At 37.0% G+C, this 19,227-nt stretch overlaps 2 protein-coding genes across 2 annotated transcripts in view; one reads left to right on the top strand and one right to left on the bottom strand.

Moving 5' to 3' along the window:
* Nucleotides 1-14,689, top strand: part of LOC123517083 (cyclin-J-like) — a 28,248-nt gene extending 13,559 nt beyond the window's left edge. The window contains exons 4-7 of the mRNA XM_045276954.1: nt 3,010-3,141; nt 3,740-3,892; nt 4,593-4,752; nt 10,245-14,689. Of these exons, the coding sequence (XP_045132889.1) occupies nt 3,010-3,141; nt 3,740-3,892; nt 4,593-4,752; nt 10,245-10,335 (536 nt within the window). The 3' untranslated portion in view covers nt 10,336-14,689. The remainder of the gene's footprint in view (nt 1-3,009; nt 3,142-3,739; nt 3,893-4,592; nt 4,753-10,244) is intronic.
* A 1,202-nt stretch (nt 14,690-15,891) lies between these two features.
* Nucleotides 15,892-19,227, bottom strand: part of LOC123517084 (sodium/calcium exchanger regulatory protein 1-like) — a 36,570-nt gene continuing 33,234 nt past the window's right edge. Inside the window, exons 2-4 of the mRNA XM_045276955.1 lie at nt 17,545-17,717; nt 17,263-17,376; nt 15,892-16,356 (exon numbers count right to left, since the gene is read on the bottom strand). Coding sequence (XP_045132890.1) covers nt 16,303-16,356; nt 17,263-17,376; nt 17,545-17,717 — 341 coding nt within the window. The 3' untranslated portion in view covers nt 15,892-16,302. The remainder of the gene's footprint in view (nt 16,357-17,262; nt 17,377-17,544; nt 17,718-19,227) is intronic.

Raw genomic sequence — 19,227 nt, forward strand, 5'->3', positions numbered from 1 at the left:
CCCCCACTAGCCAATCAATATTGGGGTTAATTTTTCATGCATAAACTAAAGCCAATCACTTCTTTGATTTGAAAGTACATATAATATTCCCACAGTCCCCCCAAGAACATCAGTTCTCTATTATCGGCCGTGGTGAGACTGTTCTATTGCTTCTAGCTAGAGATAATGACGTCTGCTTCGTGTAGCAGCGATGAGGATTATCATAATTATGAGACAGATAGTGAGGATATACTGAAAGACTCTCCAGATGAATATGATTCAGACTATGATCCTGAAAAGAAATAGGAGAGAGTGATACTGACAGCAGTGTTGAAACCCTCTCGGCAAGTGAGGGGGAGCAACCTAGTTATGACTCTGCCTCAGGGCCACCCTCACCAGGTGCTGAGTGTGTAGTGCTGATGGAAAAACCAAGTGGGCTCGAAAGTACTGTCCTGCTTGCAAGGAACAACCTGGATTATGTTCGAATGAACATTTCCAGGCTTACCACTGCTAAGAAGTAGCACATCATGATTTGTAGGGTAAGTAAAACTGGCATTATTCTCTACATACAATAATTTTCAACTACAGATAACCATTCTGTAATTTAGGTATTCCAGTATATTTGTATGCAAAGCACAATTTATGATTATGTTTACGTTTTCTTTTATTAGTAAAATGACAAAAATGTTTCGAAAAAAGTACATAACACTGAGTTAGAAAGAAATATAATGTGTAGATCTGGGCGTGAGGCATGTGTGCGCACGGGCAGGGGGCTGTGGTATAGGAAGGGAATGCTTTGTTTACATCGGGGGGTGGCTGCGGTAAGGAAGGGGTTAAGCGGGGTTTGCCTGTATATATTTATATATATACAGTAATACTCCGCTTAACGAACGTTCCATTTGCTTAGCCGTGTCTTGTCTGACAAGCGAGTAATCGCTGCCTGTGTCTAAGAGACACGCCACCACGTGGCTATGTACGGTCATGTCAGCCATGGGTGATTTGGGCTTGGCCAGTCATCTCTGGCGGTTGGTACGTCCCAGGCAATTAGGCTGTCCCTTGCAACAATTAAGGTGTAAACAATCATAGCATGAGCCTAGTTCGGGTCTTTTCAAACATTTTGAGGGATTGTGGGAAGTGGCACAGCAGTATGGGTAATATGACAATTTGGGCTTGGCCAGTCATCTCTGGCAGTTGGTACGTCCCAGGCAATTAGGCTGTCCCTTGCGACAATTAAGGCGTAAACAATCATAGCACGAGCCTAGTTCGGGTCTTTTCCAACATTCTGAGGGATTGTGGGAAGTGGCACAGCAGTATGGGTAATATGACAACGTCTCCTTTTCCGCTGGTTCATACTTAACCGTTTTAGCTACTCTTCTATCTCATCCAGCCTCTTGTCTGCCTTGGCCCCTGATGGTTCGCTAGGCAGGGAGGACTTGATCTGCCTGACCTCCCTTTCTCGGGCTAGTATCACTGTTCTCTCTAACAAGAATCTGTCCATAAACCAGTTAAAGGGGACATTATCATCCTTAAATAGTTGTAACCTCTCACGGCTGTCTCTTGGTAGTCCTTGCATTAGCTTGTTTTTTTATAGTTTTGATTACATCGGGAATCTCTGCCCTATTAGTTCTTACTTCCAATGAGGCAATTCTACACTTCAGATTAGCTACAAACTCTGCGGGGTCTTCCTGTAGCTGATACTTCATGGTGCTGATGGCATCAAATAAGTTATCCTTACTTCGGTCCGTGAGTTCTTCTGTTAATAGTTCTTTAAACCTATCCCACTTCATGTTTTGATGTTTCTTTTGTAAGGCTTGTACAAACACGGTGATCTGGGGTTTGACTCGGGTCGTAACTATATGTTGCCGTTCTTCATTGTCATCCGAGCAGTTTCCCTCCTGTGTAAGAAATACAGACAGGTTCCCTTCTCCTTCTCCTTTCAAACCATGCAGCTCTAATACAGGTATGTCTTGGGGCTTTAACAAGGGTTTTCCGCTGTGCGTGCTTCTGTTATCCCATAACTGATGATTCATGGCAAGTAAATCTGCACATATTCCTTTTAGATGTTGAACTTCATCTTCTAATTGTGCTATTTCTCGCCCATTAATTGCTTCTTCCTTTGATTCAACTTCAACGTCCTGGTCATATAGTTCCTCCTTACTAGAATCTTCCATTTTTACTGCCTGGTCGGGAGAAGGTAGTAACTTCGGTTCCACCCCAAACACTTCCCAGTCACTCTGCATGGTCACTGTTATAATCCCTACTTAATTGCCAAGGTACTGTAACCGCGTGGTTACACTACTCACCTTTATATATATATATATATATATATATATATATATATATATATATATATATATATATATATATATATATATATATATATAAAAACGCCTATTAGTAGCAGAGTGCACCTACCTAAACTTCCCAAGGCCCACCAAGAGCTTGCACCTTGCGCCAGCGTTGTGCCGCGTACTCCACACAGCTGCCAATCTTCTGTCTCACCCAGAACCGTCCACGAACATTGAAATGTACTCCATCCTCACTCAGGTCCTCGATGAATGGTCTAGCATTGAAGTGCAGGAATGTTCGGCCTTTCAGGGTGCGACGTGGCAGGTTTCTGTTCAGTTGAAGAGTCAAAGGGGATATGATAACAATGTTCAAAATAGTACATGGAGTGGACATATTGGATAGGGAGAACCTGATCACAATGGCATCCAGTAATTACCTAAGAGGACACCCAAAGAAAATACTGAAGGGCTCCTGCACGAGCGACATCAAGAAGTATAGCTTCTCGTATTGGAGCATTGATGCATGGAACAAACTGAGCGTAGATGTGGTGTGTGCGGCGAGTGTCAGTCAAATGAAGGAAAAATTGGACAAGTGTGGACAAAGAGACAGGACATAGAGAGCTACGGCTCGGACCCTGTAATCACAAATAGGTAAATACAAATAGGTAAATACACACACATACACATACATACTGTACATACATATATACATACATAATCTTTTCCTTTCCTCTTGTTTCAGCAAAATTTGAAGACAAGGATGTGAATGTACCAGGAATTCCAGCTTTGAATGCTTTGGTAGAAAATAAGTACACTGCATATTTCTTCCGTACCATGGAGAAATTCATATTAAACTTCTTCAAGTGGAACATAGGTATGTAGTAATGTACAGTTTCATTGCGTTGGTTTTGTGGTCGAGTGCAGGTAACATGCCTCATATTTAGTAGATTTTCCAGTTGGGAATGCAATTTTAGTATGTTTTAGTGATGATGCATGGAAATCATTAAATATGTATTTAGTTGAGTCAGATAAATGGCAAATGAATATTTATTTATGTATTTTATTTATTTTTTTTTTCTTGACCTCATTGTTATGGTCACTTATCACACTTGGCACTAGTGTACATAATGATGAGCATTTAAGAATTCCTGCTATGTATTAGTCAGTGCAGTTTGGCTCAGAAAATTTATAGAAATGAGTTCATTTTATTGTCATTGGTTCAAGAAGTAAAAGATTTAGTCTATCCTAGCTTAACAAATTAGGTATTAAGTTTGTGTCCAGATTTTCATTGCTGTAGAAAGAAAAATTCTTAGTGTAAATTTAGATCAAGACTGTATTTGGTGTTTTGAGAATCTATTTATAAGGTTATTTCTCTCTCTCTCTCTCTCTCTCTCTCTCTCTCTCTCTCTCTCTCTCTCTCTCTCTCTCTCTCTCTCTCTCTCTCTCTCTCTCTCTCTCTCTCTCTCTCTCAGGAACAGTCACAGTTGCACATTTTTCTGAGTTTTACTTAACAAGAGGAGTGAGTGCTACAGATACAATGGATGGGGCCAGCATCACATGCCTTGAAGTTGCTTGGCAGACTCTATGGAAATCAACCTCTTATTTTGTAGATCTTTCTCTTCATGGTAAGCTAGTCTTGCATTTGTAACATTTGCATTATGGATAATGAAAGTACATGCTATACAGTATACATATCTGAACATACTTATTATTGACATAAATGGGTAAACCACACATTAGCCTTAACACTAGTAATATTGATATGCATGCAAGAGAGGGGTAATAGTGCTATTGCATTGTCAAAAAACATACTGTACAAACAAATGAGAGCTACCCCATTTCTGTAGTGGATATAATTGTGTTGAGCCTCTGCACAACTTTATCAAGACATATGAGAATATAACACACTATTTTAGATGTAGTGATGCTGCACTGATGAATCACACCAGATGTAACAAAATCCACACACTCACACAGTTCATGGCTTTGCAACTGTAATAAATAAGCATTTTTCAGTTTTTTCAGTTCCTTGAGTTTCATGATCCTTAGGTCTAGCTAGCACTGTGCCTTTGGAAGAAGGGAAGTGCAAAGTTAGAAAGTACTGCACTGTAACAAAAACTCATTTTCTGGATATGATTTTGATGTATGTTGATATTGTGCAAATGATGAAAAAAATTTGTAATTACTACAATCTTAATTGTACACTAGTAGCAGTAGTAACAGTAGCATTTTTTTAGAACATGCATAGTGTCATTTTGTAATCTTAAATTCTCAATGATTTTTTTGTAGACTGATTCTTTCCATTGAGACTTTATTTTCCTGTAGACAGGGCATTTTTGCAGTGGCAGGCTTCCCTGGTTGCAGCTGCATGTGTTGCTTGTGGCCGGCTTTGTAGCAACTTTGAACCTGTCTGGTCAGCCACCCTCGAAACCACCACAGGCTACCCCATCCAGTCTCTTTCACAAATCATGGACCTTTTCCTAAGGTATTTATTTACCTAGTTGTAATGCTAAATAGAGTTGCATTTAATTAGTGAATCATTAGGAAGGGTGTTTTGAGGTGATCGGATGTGTGATAGACTTCACATCATTGACCAGGGCAGTGGTTGGGGATATTAAGGAAGGAAAGAGATTCTTGTTGGTGAATGCAAGACATTGTTGAGAGAATGGAAGGAAGTAAAATAATAGCATAGTTAGCCTTTGTCTGGCGCATCAGATTGATAGACCACCCTCTCTTTATAAAAACTGAACAGCTACTGAGGTGACACACTGATGCTTCTATGCCTGGGAGAGTGTAGAAGGTTGCCAGTTAATGTTCCAAAAGCATCAGAACATCTTACCTTCCTAGGAAGGTAGTTGTGACCATGCTTTACTTAGCCTGAAAAGAAATGTTATTGTCTTCAAGGCGTGAAGTCTTTCCTTGCTTGCTGTACTACAAGTATTACTCGTACTACAACACCTCATACCCTTATCCTGCAGCTTTGTATTATTATTATTATGACTATTACAATTATAAAAAATTTCTAGATGAGACAGTAAATGGATGTCAGTATGATGGTGGCACATGAATTTTATTTAATGCTATTCTTTATTATAGATTGATGTACATTTTTACTTATGCTGGTACTGTATCATTTAGAATGAATTGAAGTCTTATTTGGCTCATAAGATTTGTTGAATTGTATCCTTGATTTTTACTTATGCAGATACAGTACCATTTGGAATAAATATAAGTCTTTTATAAGTATATATTTTGGATTGTTTTTGGTAAGATCATGTGAAAAACCCAAAAACCAGTGCAAGTACACTAAGATTATGTCATGATCTGAGCTGTTGCACGACATTGCACAAATTCTTTAGCTACTGGTTACAAACAGTCAGAGGTTTTTTTTCTATCTTTAATTAACAAAAATAATATCTATACATAAGATGTTCGATACGGCGCCGACAAATAACAATCACAACTCCTTCTGTTGTCTTCTCCACTGCAAATCACTTCAATTTCCCTAACAAACATCCATATGAATTACTTTAATCTCGCGCATATTCTCACATCAGAACGGATTCCACCTCAACGTCGTCCACTATATCTTCATAACGTATTACAATATCTGAACACCGTGCTTTATTTATCAGTAAATCTCATATGTAGTACATACAACATTTCCCCCTATCAACCAGCTTCCCGTATATAAGAATGACCTTGACTTGGTACATGAATGCAAGTAACCAACGTGACGTACCACCAAATATATTACCATACACCTATAGTTACCTTACTCTGTTCACGAAAATGACAACGTAACACCAGGGGTGTGGAGTCGGAGTCGGAGTCGAGGAGTCGAGGAGTCGGCTACTTTTGGCCGGAGTCGGAGTCGGAGTCGGTAAAAATATGAGCGACTCCGACTCCTTTACGTGATAAATTTTCGAGTAAAGATTCCACTTCATGGAGATTGGAGATTCCTACAAATTGGGAGAAATTGACTTTGTGGAGGATGTGTCCAATCAAGCATTACATATAAAGATCATTTTTATTAATTTATGATTATTATATAATCGTCAAGTACACTTTTATTATGGATTGACTCGAAAATATGTAAGTACAGTGCTTACTCCAATTTTGCGAGAAATGGGGCGGCATTGTGAGTCGCAAATTTGGAAATCGCAAAATTGGAAGTATTATTCCTATGGTTGTCTAATTTTTCAATATTTTCCTAATATTTTGCCCATATTTATATCACATATATATTGAGCCAGGTATCTTTCCATATGAATGATCACAGTGTTTGTACAATGGTTACGAGAATAAAAAATCTGTCCACCATAGGTTTTTACAGCTTTTTCAATTTTCTCACTGTTTTTAAACACCATTCTCACAGTTGATTCTCCCACACCAAACTCTCTGGAAATATCACAGTTCCTTTTTCCATCTCTTTTCATCTTAATTATCTTCATCTTCTGCTCCAAAGTTAGCCTAATATTTTTCTTGGTTGGTGGCGCCATGTCGCACAAAGTCGAGCACAAGGATTCCTCCAAATTTGCAGAGAGAACTCTGTGGAGGTGTACGTAAACAAATGGAAGGCGGGAGGGAGCGGGGCAGTGTTGCCAGATGAGCTTCGTTGAATACCGCCAGAGTTTTATGAAAACTAGCCAAAAACCACCAAACTATGATAAATATAATATAAATATGATAATAATATAGTATAATATGATAAATATGAGTAAATTAATAAAATATTGCCTATATGATACAGTAATATATAATTTGCGGGAACGCTCTCTCTCCCTCCACCACTCCCAATACCAGGAGAAAGGAGCAAGATGGGCAAATTTTATAAATGGCAATTTTTGGTCCTTGGTCGCAAAATTGGCGTATCGCAAAATTTGAACTCACAAAATTGGAGTAAGCACTGTATTGATTCTCTTAACTTTCGTCTTTTTTGGGTGTGGCAACTAGCGGGCTTTTTGCTTAATCTTTTCCCTTGGCCACCATCCCTGATGTAAAAAAAAAAAAATAGACTATATCGTTGTACTGTAAAAAAAAAAAAAAAAAAGGAGTCGGAGTTGCAACCTTCAAATTTCCTGGAGTCGGAGTCGGAGTCGCAGTCGCAACCTTCAAATTTACTGGAGTTGGAGTCGGAGTCAGACTTTTGAAAATCCGACTCCACACCCCTGCGTAACACCTTCTTCTTCCTCAGCTTATATCCCATCTTCATATGGGGTCGCTGTTCCTCGCTAGTCTCTTCCAGATATTCTTTTCAGCCACCTGATTTTCTAGCAGTCCTTTTTCACTCATATCTTCTCTCAGCTTGTCCTTCCATCTCAGCTTCGGTCTACCTCTTCTTCTTCTTCCCTCCACCTCCATAGTCATTGCTCTTCTTCCTACATAGTTTTCATCTCTTCTCATTACATGCCCATACCAAATTTAACCTTCTTTCTTGCATCTTTGAACTTATCCCTGCAACTTTCACTGTGCCTCTTATCAACTCGTTCTGGATCTTATCTTTTCTTGTCACACCGCACATCCATCTTAACATTCTCATTTCTGCTACATCAACCTTCTTTTCATGTACCTTCTTCATAGCCCAAGTTTCACTTCCATACACCCCTGCGTAACACCACCAAAATATAATGACAAATATTGAGATTTCCACACAAGTAACTTCCCACAACAAATCTCTTTCTCTTGGTACCCATACGTGGAACTACGTTAACTTCATACATGAATACACACAAGTAAATATGTTATGTAACTTATTCGTCAGAGCAACACACATGCACATACGTAGGTAGCTGTATACAAATTCCTTTACTCATAGATGAAAACGCAAGTATATAACAATGTCATTATGAACCAAAGTACAAACACATAAATACATACTAAAATAATACCTAAACCTCCTATCATGATTCCTCCTCCATTCTAATTTACCTCAAAAAAACTGCATTGCAACTTATAGCTCCGCTTACTGTTTATATAAAGTACAAAATTACGTTCATGCTGCCCACAGCTATGCAGCAGAGGGTGGCCCGCTTAGAGCTGTGGTTGTCCTCTCTGCTTCCTCTCTCGTCTCTCTCTGACTCAATCCTCTACAATTTCCCTTCAGGAACTTATGGGGGCGTGTCTTGACCCACATAACACGCCCCTCAGATGTACCGTTCACCAATCAAGTATAAGCTCACGTGAACACCACGTGGTATCAACAACATCTAAGAGCGACAACAACAGCACAGGATGTTTACCTGACCTGGGCTATTTATATCTGCCTGGGCTGCCCTGTGTCAGCTGACCTGGGTCATTAACTGTTTCTTTTTTACCCTTGACCCACTTATATCCTTCTAATCCTTTTTATGGCTGGGTGCAACATACACCCTGCAAACTGGCGAAACGTACATATATCCATGCTTTCTATATTTCTTGTTTTTTTTTCATATTTCTCATAGTTCAACCATGATGTGAGCATCCGACAATTACTTACAAAAAAAAGGACAATTTATCGATCACTCCACCACTGTAGGAAGTTCTAAAATGACAAAGACATCTTAAGTAGAGACTTTCTCTTTGTGAAAGTAGTGTTTACTTGACAAAAATGAGAGGAAACTTGCTAAATTTGTGTGCTTTGAATACAATTTGTGAATTTTGAGCTTTATATCTTGTATCCTTGTTGTCGTGTGCATAATATTTTCTTAACCTTGTATGCTCATTCTTTTGTCAGACTAACTATAAGTGTTTGTGAAGGCATCATTACAGAACATGGCTTGTTTCTGACCTTTTGTAGTCTTCAGTTGTCACTTTATAGTAATACAGTATCTGTTTTAGAATTATTATCAACTATTATTTAGACTTACAAAGGGATAATTTTGTTAACTTTATATGAAGGTAATTTATGCATTCTAATTATGAAGATTTTTGAAGTTGGGTGCAATGGGGGTGGGTATATTGTACTATTAGTGAAAAAGTGTTATGAAAAATCAGATTTAAATCTTGAAGGTAAGACTGTGGGTCAGAAATTTTCTTCCAAGGAGTGAGCTACCTATGACACACAGCTAAACTTATCAGGACAAAATTAGTGACATTTTTTGGCCATTTGACAAAAAATATCCATTTTGTAAGAATCACTCCCATAGCAGGGGCGATTCACACATACTGTGGTGGTGTTTTGTTCATGTTATTTTCACCCCCAGAAATTAATTACAAATTGTAATGAATGAGATATTGCTGTCTGAAATTAAACAAACACATTATTTAAAGTATACTATTTATGAACAAACAACAGAGAAGGAGTAATTTTTGAGGCATGACTGCTTTATCTGACAATCAGTATTACATGTCTTTTTGTATGCTACATGCCCCCTCACAACTTGTATGCTACACCCCCTCCTAGCCATGCTGCCTTCAAACCAGTATTACAGCAACAATGTTGGATAAAACCTAAATCATTCTTTAAATATCACATACATCTGCCTAATATTCATATTCAGTACCTTACCAACATTAAATATGATATGAATGTCTGAAGTTACATTGCATGCCACAAAAATCTTAAATTCTTCCTTCCAGTCCACAAGCAGTGCTCTAAGAGAACGGTAGCAGCCATCTTGGTTCACTGGCATCATATCTACTCTTAGTATTGCCAGCACAGGTCCTATAAGTTCTTGCATTTAAACAGAGCTTTTCTAGTCTATCCCCTTGTACGGTGATCCCCCCACATTACCCTTTAGTATAATAAATTAATGTAGCTATTGTTATTTTTCCTGTAACTTAAAATAATTGGTAATGAGTTTAAAAGTATATTGATGTTTTACATAAATGAAGAGTATTAAGTATTAGAAATTTGTATTAAGATAGGAATTATACAATCTCTCTTACACAATAACTTTTATTATTACATTTTTTGTAATTTCATGTATACATTCTTCTTACATAACTGTTTAAAGTAAACTGTGGAATGTAAGGAACTTGTTTGTTTCTTTGTAGGATGTACAGAAGTGAGAAGAAAACTAGTGCTTGTAGCAGCCCAGAGTCTGGATATGACAGTTGGAGCTCCAGTCTACAAGGGTCTCCATAGCTGTTGGGATGAAAACTACATGTATGTATGTCTTCAATTCACTGGTGGCTCTGTGAAGCAGAGCTGGTGTGCTGCTAGTCATGCTTTTGCTGTGGAAATTATTGAATTTTCTGAGGCTTGAAATGTTCAATTACTTTATTAAAATTGTGTGTGGTACTTTGTAAATACTGTAAATTTTACAAAACTAAGGAAAAAATCTTAAATAACCAAGACAAGAAAGTGTCTTTCTCAGTCTACTGAAAAATACGTAGTGCCACTCAATAGATCTCTTGCAAATTATTAAACATTTGTTGAGCAAAGAATTTTCATTTGTTTTGTGATACTTTTGACAGTGGCCCAGGGAATTAATTTTTGTGATTCTTGTACCATTTCTTTAGGTTTGTCTAGAATATCTTAATTCATTTTATGAGTTAATAAGGAGATCAATATTAACATATTATTCCCCCAGAATCATAGTCTAGATGTTCCCATTAGTTCTTACATTACACAATAGTTTGAGAATCCTTTACACAAAACTTCTATCCATAAACTTTAGTATATTGAAGTTCTAAAGTGCTGATGTGATACAAAACACCTGTGATATTTAAAATTTGCAGCTCATTGCAATCTTGTCTTTCCTTTGATTTTTCTATTAATAAAATGTTATGTTCTAGTATTTGATGATGCAATGATGTTTTAGAATAATTTTTCCCTTTTTTATAATAAAAGTCTCTACATCATGCATGTAAAATAGACATATTATGTAGTTTTGTGGTGAAGGAATTGCAAAGATTGTCCTACACCACACTAAATTCCCCATTTTCCATTTCAGTCAGGTCATAGTTCTTATTAATTAGGAGATTCCATTTCTTCTTGGCCTCCTGCATCTTTTCCCACACAGCCCAGCTCAGTTCTCTTTGCATCTTGTTTGTCTCGGCTATGGACTTCTTCAGCTTCCCTTCCAGCATGTCACATCCTCTTCTTCTTTTCCAGCTGTTCGTGAAGCTCCTGCAGGTCCCCTGTTAGTCTCTCTGAGCTTCCTGTCTTGCTTGCTTAGACTTCATTTATGGCAACTACTGTATCTTAATCTCCTCACACATCTCAAACTTGTACTTTTCAATCTCCAGAACAAACTTTTCAATCTTGTGTCATCTGGTCATCTGCTGGTCTATAAGTTACCATACCTATACTTTTTAAGTAAAGCAAAGGATTTAAAAAAAAAATAAAGAAGTGTGCCATCATCGAAAATAGTGCTGATTTATTGTAATTATTTTATTATTTTTCAGATATTGATGCTATTTGATTAAATCATTCATGATATATTTTGTGACAAATATTGCCTCAGACAACAGTATATAACTTTGTAGTAATCACAGTCATTCTAATTTCAATTGACTGCAAGGAAACCTGTTCACATTCTTGGTGTGGTAACAAAATGTGTGTACTTGACCTTTGCCTTACTTGTAGTATAGAATAGGTATTAAGGCTTTTAATAAGTGCATGTGAAGCAGTGCGATCATACAATATCTTATCAGCAGTATGATCATACAATATCTGTCTTGTCACCATTTTATCTGCTCCATGTCATTCTCTTACCTTCTCTTATTCTCTCTTGCTGGTCATCCCTGCCATAACATTGGCAGTTGATTGAGCATTTCCTACCTCCATTATTATGCATATTGCAATATTTAGTCTTGTGAAATGATGTAGCGGAAGAAGGGGATTTCAATCACATTGTGAGAGATGTAATTAGCAACGGTTTCTGCTTTCCTATAAATGCCATTGTATTTGTATAATATTCAAGTGACATAGTTAGACTAACAAACAAAATTTGTGTATTTTTTGTAATGAGAAAGTTCGGACAAGATCAGTAGCACAACAATTTTCAAGTGCCTCTTGAATGTCGTACAAATATGATGCAATGGCATTTATGATGAAGTGATGGAACCACAATGAGGTTAGAATCCCAATCTTCCACTATATCAGAGAGATGTTTAAATTTTAAGTTTCTCTATTCACAATATCAGTGTTGCAGAAAATCATTTTAAGAGAACGAATCCTTCAGATCAGCATGGCAGATCATTTGTAGAAGTCAGTTACAAGATTTAAAATATTGCCATCATCACAATAATGGATTGTGAAATTAGGAAATGTATTAAGTTTTTAATGATCTTGGCCACAAGCATTCCAGAGTCAATTCTCATTATGTCCTATAATCCTTCATTTGATTAATTCATTCATATTCTTACTTTGTTCTTTTTTTTTTTTTTTTAGCTTTCATATTTTTCTTGATTATCTAGAGTCATTACTTAATTAACATTAATGGATTAATGCATAATTGATATTGTTTCCCACAGATTTTCATTGAGCTATTTTTCTTTCAGTAAATAAGGCAGCATTGACATTACTAGTAGTAATGCCTTCAGTAGGTTTTTTTTACTTGTTTGAAAGTATATTGATAATCATAATTATCATTAACACTGGAGAATAATTTGTGGTTAATGATCATCTATGGCATTGTGTAGGATACTAATTAAAATGTTACTTTTGTTTTCCAATCTTCAGTATTGAGAGAGGCTCACAAAAAAAGTTTATCATCTTTAGTGATAAAAAAAATTATAAATGGGATCTCTAGTAATGCTAAGGGATTGCAAAAATGTGTTTTACCAATCCTCATTAGTGGTAAAGGATTTCAAGTACAGTAGTGTTTTTTCTGCATCTTTAGTGATAGTGGTGGGTACTTTTTTTTTTTTTTTTTCCTTTCCAAAGTGAGTGATTACAAATGTTTTTTCCTTATCTTCAGGAATGATATTCAAGATTACAAATAATCTTCCTTTCTTCTATAATGTTAGTAAGATTTACAGGTGGTGTATTTTTTCAGTTTTTCATCTGGAATTTTTGTTGAATGAAAAGGTTTATCTGTGATGTAGCTATAAGGAAACTTATATGTTTTAAGTTATTGTTTGAATTTGTTGTAATGATGGTGTATTTTTTCATTCTAGTCAGATGTCTTTACTTTCAGTTTGTTACTGAGTTTAGTACACATGCTACACTACACATCTTGTTTATTGTATTCATCCATTGGATTACTAAACATTGTGTAATGAATTCATTTATTGCAATTACTAAGTGGTAATCAGTTATTTTCTTCAAAGGTATTCTTATTACCACAATGATGGTTGGCTTACATAAAACACAAAAATGATAACGACAAGAATTCATGGGAATGTATAGTAGAACAGTGCATTAAAAAGTACAAATATATTTGCTTGCTTGTGTTAAAGTTGGCAATTGGTAGGACAAAACTAATAAAAGGGTAATCCTAATTTTTGTTATATCTTTGCATTTTCAAGATAAAGAGTTTAGTACTTATCATAAAGTTCCGAACTTTCCTCAACATAATATTAGTATTAGGATTAGTATTAACTGCTATGCTCTTTCATAGATTTGTAAGATTGCCACTGATTGAGTGGTGGCTTGAGATGGTCTGTCTCCTGCTTTCCATAGTGTGAATTTTCATTACCTGCAACTTTTCAGAGTTACCCAACTCCATTTGATTTTACATAATCTTCAATCTAGTAATAATACCATATTGAAAATTTTTGAATTACCTACTAGCCAGATTTTTTACTATTTATTTATTTATTTATTTATTTTATTTTTTTTTTTTCAACACAAGTCTAATCTGATATTCTTTTGCCCAGTGGTTAAAAACAAGTTTATATTCTGAGTGGAGAAGTTTGGGTGTGTTTGTAAGAGGATGTATGTAAGATTGAAGGACAGCTGGAAGAAGTGCATTGTTTTAAGTTTTGGGGATCAAACAGTTATAATGGACAGAAGAGGTGAGATAAGTGAAGTGCAAGATGAAAAACAGGAAAATACTTGGTGGACTGGAAAGATCTTAAAATATAGGATAATAGATATGTCTAGAGAGGATTATATAAGAGAGAGTGGTGCACACAATGCTGTATGGTGTGGAATCTTGGAACACAGGCATAGCAGAAAAGAAACTTTAAAATACTGGGAATAAAGTGTTAGTGGAGTTTGTGTGGAATAACACAAGGTACAATAAGAAATGAGTTTAGAACTGGTGTTTTTAGAGAATATGCTAGGTGGGCTTATCAGTGTGTGTTACGATGGTCTGGGCATGTGGAGAGAACAGCAATAATAATAATAATAATAATGATTACCTACTTGCAGTGAGGTCTGAAGAACTGAATCAAGGGGTGCTGTGAAATTGTCACTAAAGCCAAGGCCAGTATTTCTCTTTGTGTCTCATAACACAAGTGGGTAGTCACACCCTGCCCTCTAAAGACAACTCTCTTCATTCACACCAAATTACATAAACTTGCTACACACACACACACACACACACCTTCACTCAAAATTTAAAATAAAATATGATTGAAAAAGAAAAGGCCACATCTGGAATGGATGAATTGCATGAAGAGAACACCAAATGAAAAATGTAGATAGTACTATGGTGATAGAGATAAAAGGAGAGTGATTGTAGTGAATTGATGAAAATTGTGTAAACTTTTCAATCCCTGGGGAGAAATGTGAGTGCACTTGGTAAGATGAAGTACAGCCTTAAAACACTTTCCCATTTGTCGAGTGGTTTAAAGTTACCTACATATCACCATGATACCCAGGATCTAGGTGGTTACACTCAAGATGAGCTTGGGCGATGATATGGGCCCTAATATGGGTACCACTATAAATAAAATTGCCTGCGCCACTAATGGGCGGAAGCTGAACAGCGCTTCCCATACATTCTTCAAGTGTGTCTACAGGAGCAATCTCATGAAGGGACAGAGATAATCTTAAATGTACTGTTGGGCCTTATTGTGGAAGTAAATAATCACCTATGCTGTGTGTGTGTTTGTATGTAGCAAGTTTATGTAGTTTGGTGTGAATGAAGAGAGTTGTCTTTAGAGGGCAGGCTGTGTAATTCACTGTTTGATCTGCTGCAGTCTCTGACGAGACAGCCAGACGTTACCCTACGGAACGAGCTCAGAGCTCATTATTTCCGATCTTGGGATAGGTCTGAGACCAGGCACACACCACACACCGGGACAACAAGGTCACAACTCCTCGATTTACATCCCGTACCTACTCACTGCTAGGTGAACAGGGGCTACACATGAAAGGAGACACACCCAAATATCTCCACCCGGCCGGGGAATCGAACCCCGGTCATCTGGCTTGTGAAGCCAGCGCTCTAACCACTGAGCTACCGGGCCGTAAGTGTGTGTGTGTGTGTATACTAAATAATAATGCATTCTATGAAACAAGTGAAGTAGTATTATAAGAGCAGTAAAACTTTTAATGGAGAGATCACTTCTAGGTGAAGCATGACATACTTTTTGAGCTACTGTCTAATTAGCAATGACTTCTTAAAAGTATGTTAAGCTGAATTCACAAACTAGGAGTGCATAAAATATAGTTCTTAGCAATAGGCTTAATCAGAAATAAGTAGACACTAGGAAAGGCATTAGTATTCATGCACATCATAAATACAAAAATTCCTCAGGATTTCCATATTTATAGTGTCCTCAAGGTAAAGAAAAATCTATAAGATTGTTGACATTTAATATATAAAGATTACAAAAATTCCTTTAATATGCATCTGATATTATCTACTTTGGTTCTTAAGAATCAAGAACAGTATTCTCAATAAATAAGAACAAGTATCTGATAATTATCAAAGGAAATGAGTTCACTTATAAAATGAGCTCACTTTTGTCAATTAGGTTTGGAATCTTTGAGCAAAATAATTCAGCTTCAATGAAATGTAAGATCAGTAAATTATAAAACAATAATTTGGTAAAAAAAAAATAAGATAAAATAAAATAAAATATGCAATGAAAATTAGTATCATACTAAAAAATTCTACAATAACTTTTTCATTCAAGCTGAAGAGGACTTCCAATAGTCTACTGCTCATGCCCACTCTTGCATAACCAGCAACACCTCTGCTGCTGTCCTCTAATCCTGGCGCTTGTAGACACGTTTACACACAACATCATCAACCTTGCATTCCTGTAAAACAAAAATAAAAAAACTGAAAATTCTATCTTGAAACTATGTAAGACACCAGATGGCAATAATAAATTCCATATTCAAGAAGGCAAAAAGCATATAAAAATTAATACTTAACTTAATGAAAATTAAGAAATACAAGCAGAGTTATATAGAAAAGGCATGTAGAGAATGAAGTGGAGTAAGACTAAACATGTAATTAATATCAGCGGAATGAAAGTTTTCATGTGTGAGACTCCTTAAAAGTTATTTGTTTAATTTTACTAATTACTGAGACTATGTAGTCATTATCCAATATGTTCTCAACATATCAAATCTCTGACAACTTTCCACTGCCAAGACACTCAGTGATGATTGTCAGTATTTATTTTCATTGTGGGTATATATGCATTGTTAAACTATTTTATCCTGGTTGGCACAATTTTACTGAATGATGCTGGTAAAAGACTTTATGATGGTTACTGCTCTGCTCCATAGCACACACACCCATATTCTGCAATCGCTAAGTGTGCTATGAAGCCATTCACATAACTTTTTGATACCACTAATTTATAATTACAGCAAGTCATAGAAAATATAAACAAACAGGTACTTGATGAATGTAAACCAATAAAAAATGAAAGTTGTTGATGAAAGTTTTGGTATGTCTGCTCATCACTATATCATCAGTGCTAAGATTAATTTACTTGATTTCTGGGACCATGCCTACATATTTTACAGCTATGGTTTCTATCTTTCAAGATCCTTGACTTTTCTGATGTGACACCACTTACTATGTCTGCTTTATAAGTTATCAACAAATTATTTTGAAAAATAAAAAAATATATAAAGCCAACATTTTCATGTTTAGCACTTGTGAGGTTCTTCCGGTGACTAATATTTCAAAGAACATCACCAGTCACTTACCATGAGCATCTCTGTGTCAGTAAATTCACGGGTGAGCACGGAGTCCTTCTCTTTCTTCTCCTTGTCTCCCACCTGGTTGTGTATCAATTTGTTGCCGTCCAGGGTGATAGTGGACTGTGGGATTAATATTTATTGTTAATGGACATTAGCACATACTGAACTCTCTCTCTCTCTCTCTCTCTCTCTCTCAAAACAGCCCCCTTTTACTCCTATCCTCTTTTCATTCTTACTCCATTTTCCCTCTCTCTTCCCCCTCGCCACCACATCGGAGCTCTGCCTTACCTTTACGGTGCGTCCGTCAGCAGTGGTCTCCTCGAACTCCTCACCCAGCTTGAACTTGATCTCGGTGGTCTTGAAGGTAGTGACGGTCTTAAGAGTGTAGGTGCCATCTTCCAGCAAAATCTCCACTGTGGGCGTGGCAGCATTGCCCATCTTCCTCATCACCATTCCCACACCTGCAATACACACACAAACCTGTTAGATGCAAATGAAAATGACAAAATGCGCCACAGCCGCAATTCACGAGTCGCATGGCTGAGGCACAACCATCACTCAAGCTTTGCCATGAATTTGTGACAAATATATGGTGCATTATTCCAAAAGTCTTATTCTATTAATTATGTGATGATTAGGTCGCCTTATTACTCCTTCAAATGGCAAAATCACAGAAGGGGGTGTTTCGAAACCACACATATGACTCGTAGGGAATATTTGTATCTGAACCGTTCTCCACCTCAGATGCAGCTTTGTCGTACTGAACTAAGGAAGGAAACAACTTTAATATCAAGTTACATAAATTTAGACTAGCACGGTCACTTGTTACTGGATAGTACTGCGGACTGAGGAGTAACCTCACCCCATTACGCCTCACAAAGTGACACAGTAGCGGCAGAAACATGCTATTTTGATCACACGGGACAAGCACAAACACTTCTTATCTTTCCTACTGATAGGATGAAAGGCAGACTGTACATTACCTGCAAGAATGTGTCAACTGATTAGTGTGTGTGTGTGTGTGTGTGTGTTACTGCCTATACTGCTTGTAGGTATACTTGAAGAGTATGGGAAGTGTTGTTCAACTTCCATCCATTAGTGGTGCAGGCAATTTTATTTATAGCATTAACCATACCACCACTCAAGCACATTTTATGTGTAAGGCAATTACACCTCCCACCTAAAAACTGGGTATCATGGTGACATGTAGGTAACTTTATACCACTCTGCAAATGACAAAGTTTCAAGGCAGTACATGGTGGGATTCGAACCTACGCATGGACGTCTGCCTGATCCCAAGCTCACCACCTTATCCACTATGCCATCGCCTCCCAGGGATAAAGTACGAAACTATATGCTGATAGGAGTGATCGACACGAAGATGATAGATATTACATTGATGGAAAGAGTGACTACAATGCGAAACACAGGAACAGATGGTGGTGGACTGCTGATAGAAAGAGGAGTGTGTATTGTATGAGAGAAGACAGGGACAGTGGTGCATTATTGGATGAGCGAGTATTGTATACGACTGACAAAAGGATGGTACTACACAGATGATAGGAAGAGAAAAGAGTTGATTCTGTATGAATGGCACGAGGATAGCGCTATCCTGATGATAGGAAGACTGAATTCTGTGTGAATGACGGAAGCTACAAGGACGGATGAGACAATGCTGAACGAGGTGTTGTCGCACGACAGAATAGAGGAAGATAAGATATGAACCTGCTTAGTTAATAAAATAAAGAAGGTTGCAGCATGACAAAGCCGATGTATTATTTTTCAATCAGCATCAACACAAACACCTTAAACCTGCAATCAAACTTAATATATGTACTTCATTATGAAACTATAAAATCAACTCCGTCCCAAAGAAAGATTATACAAACTGTGAAAATACACCAGTCAATACAGCATGGGTGTATCCGATGACTTCTTTACAATTACCATTGTAACTGTGACATGTTTCAC

The sequence above is a fragment of the Portunus trituberculatus genome, chromosome 41 (assembly GCF_017591435.1).
Source record: "Portunus trituberculatus isolate SZX2019 chromosome 41, ASM1759143v1, whole genome shotgun sequence".
In the NCBI taxonomy this organism is placed as follows: Eukaryota; Metazoa; Arthropoda; class Malacostraca; order Decapoda; family Portunidae; genus Portunus; species Portunus trituberculatus.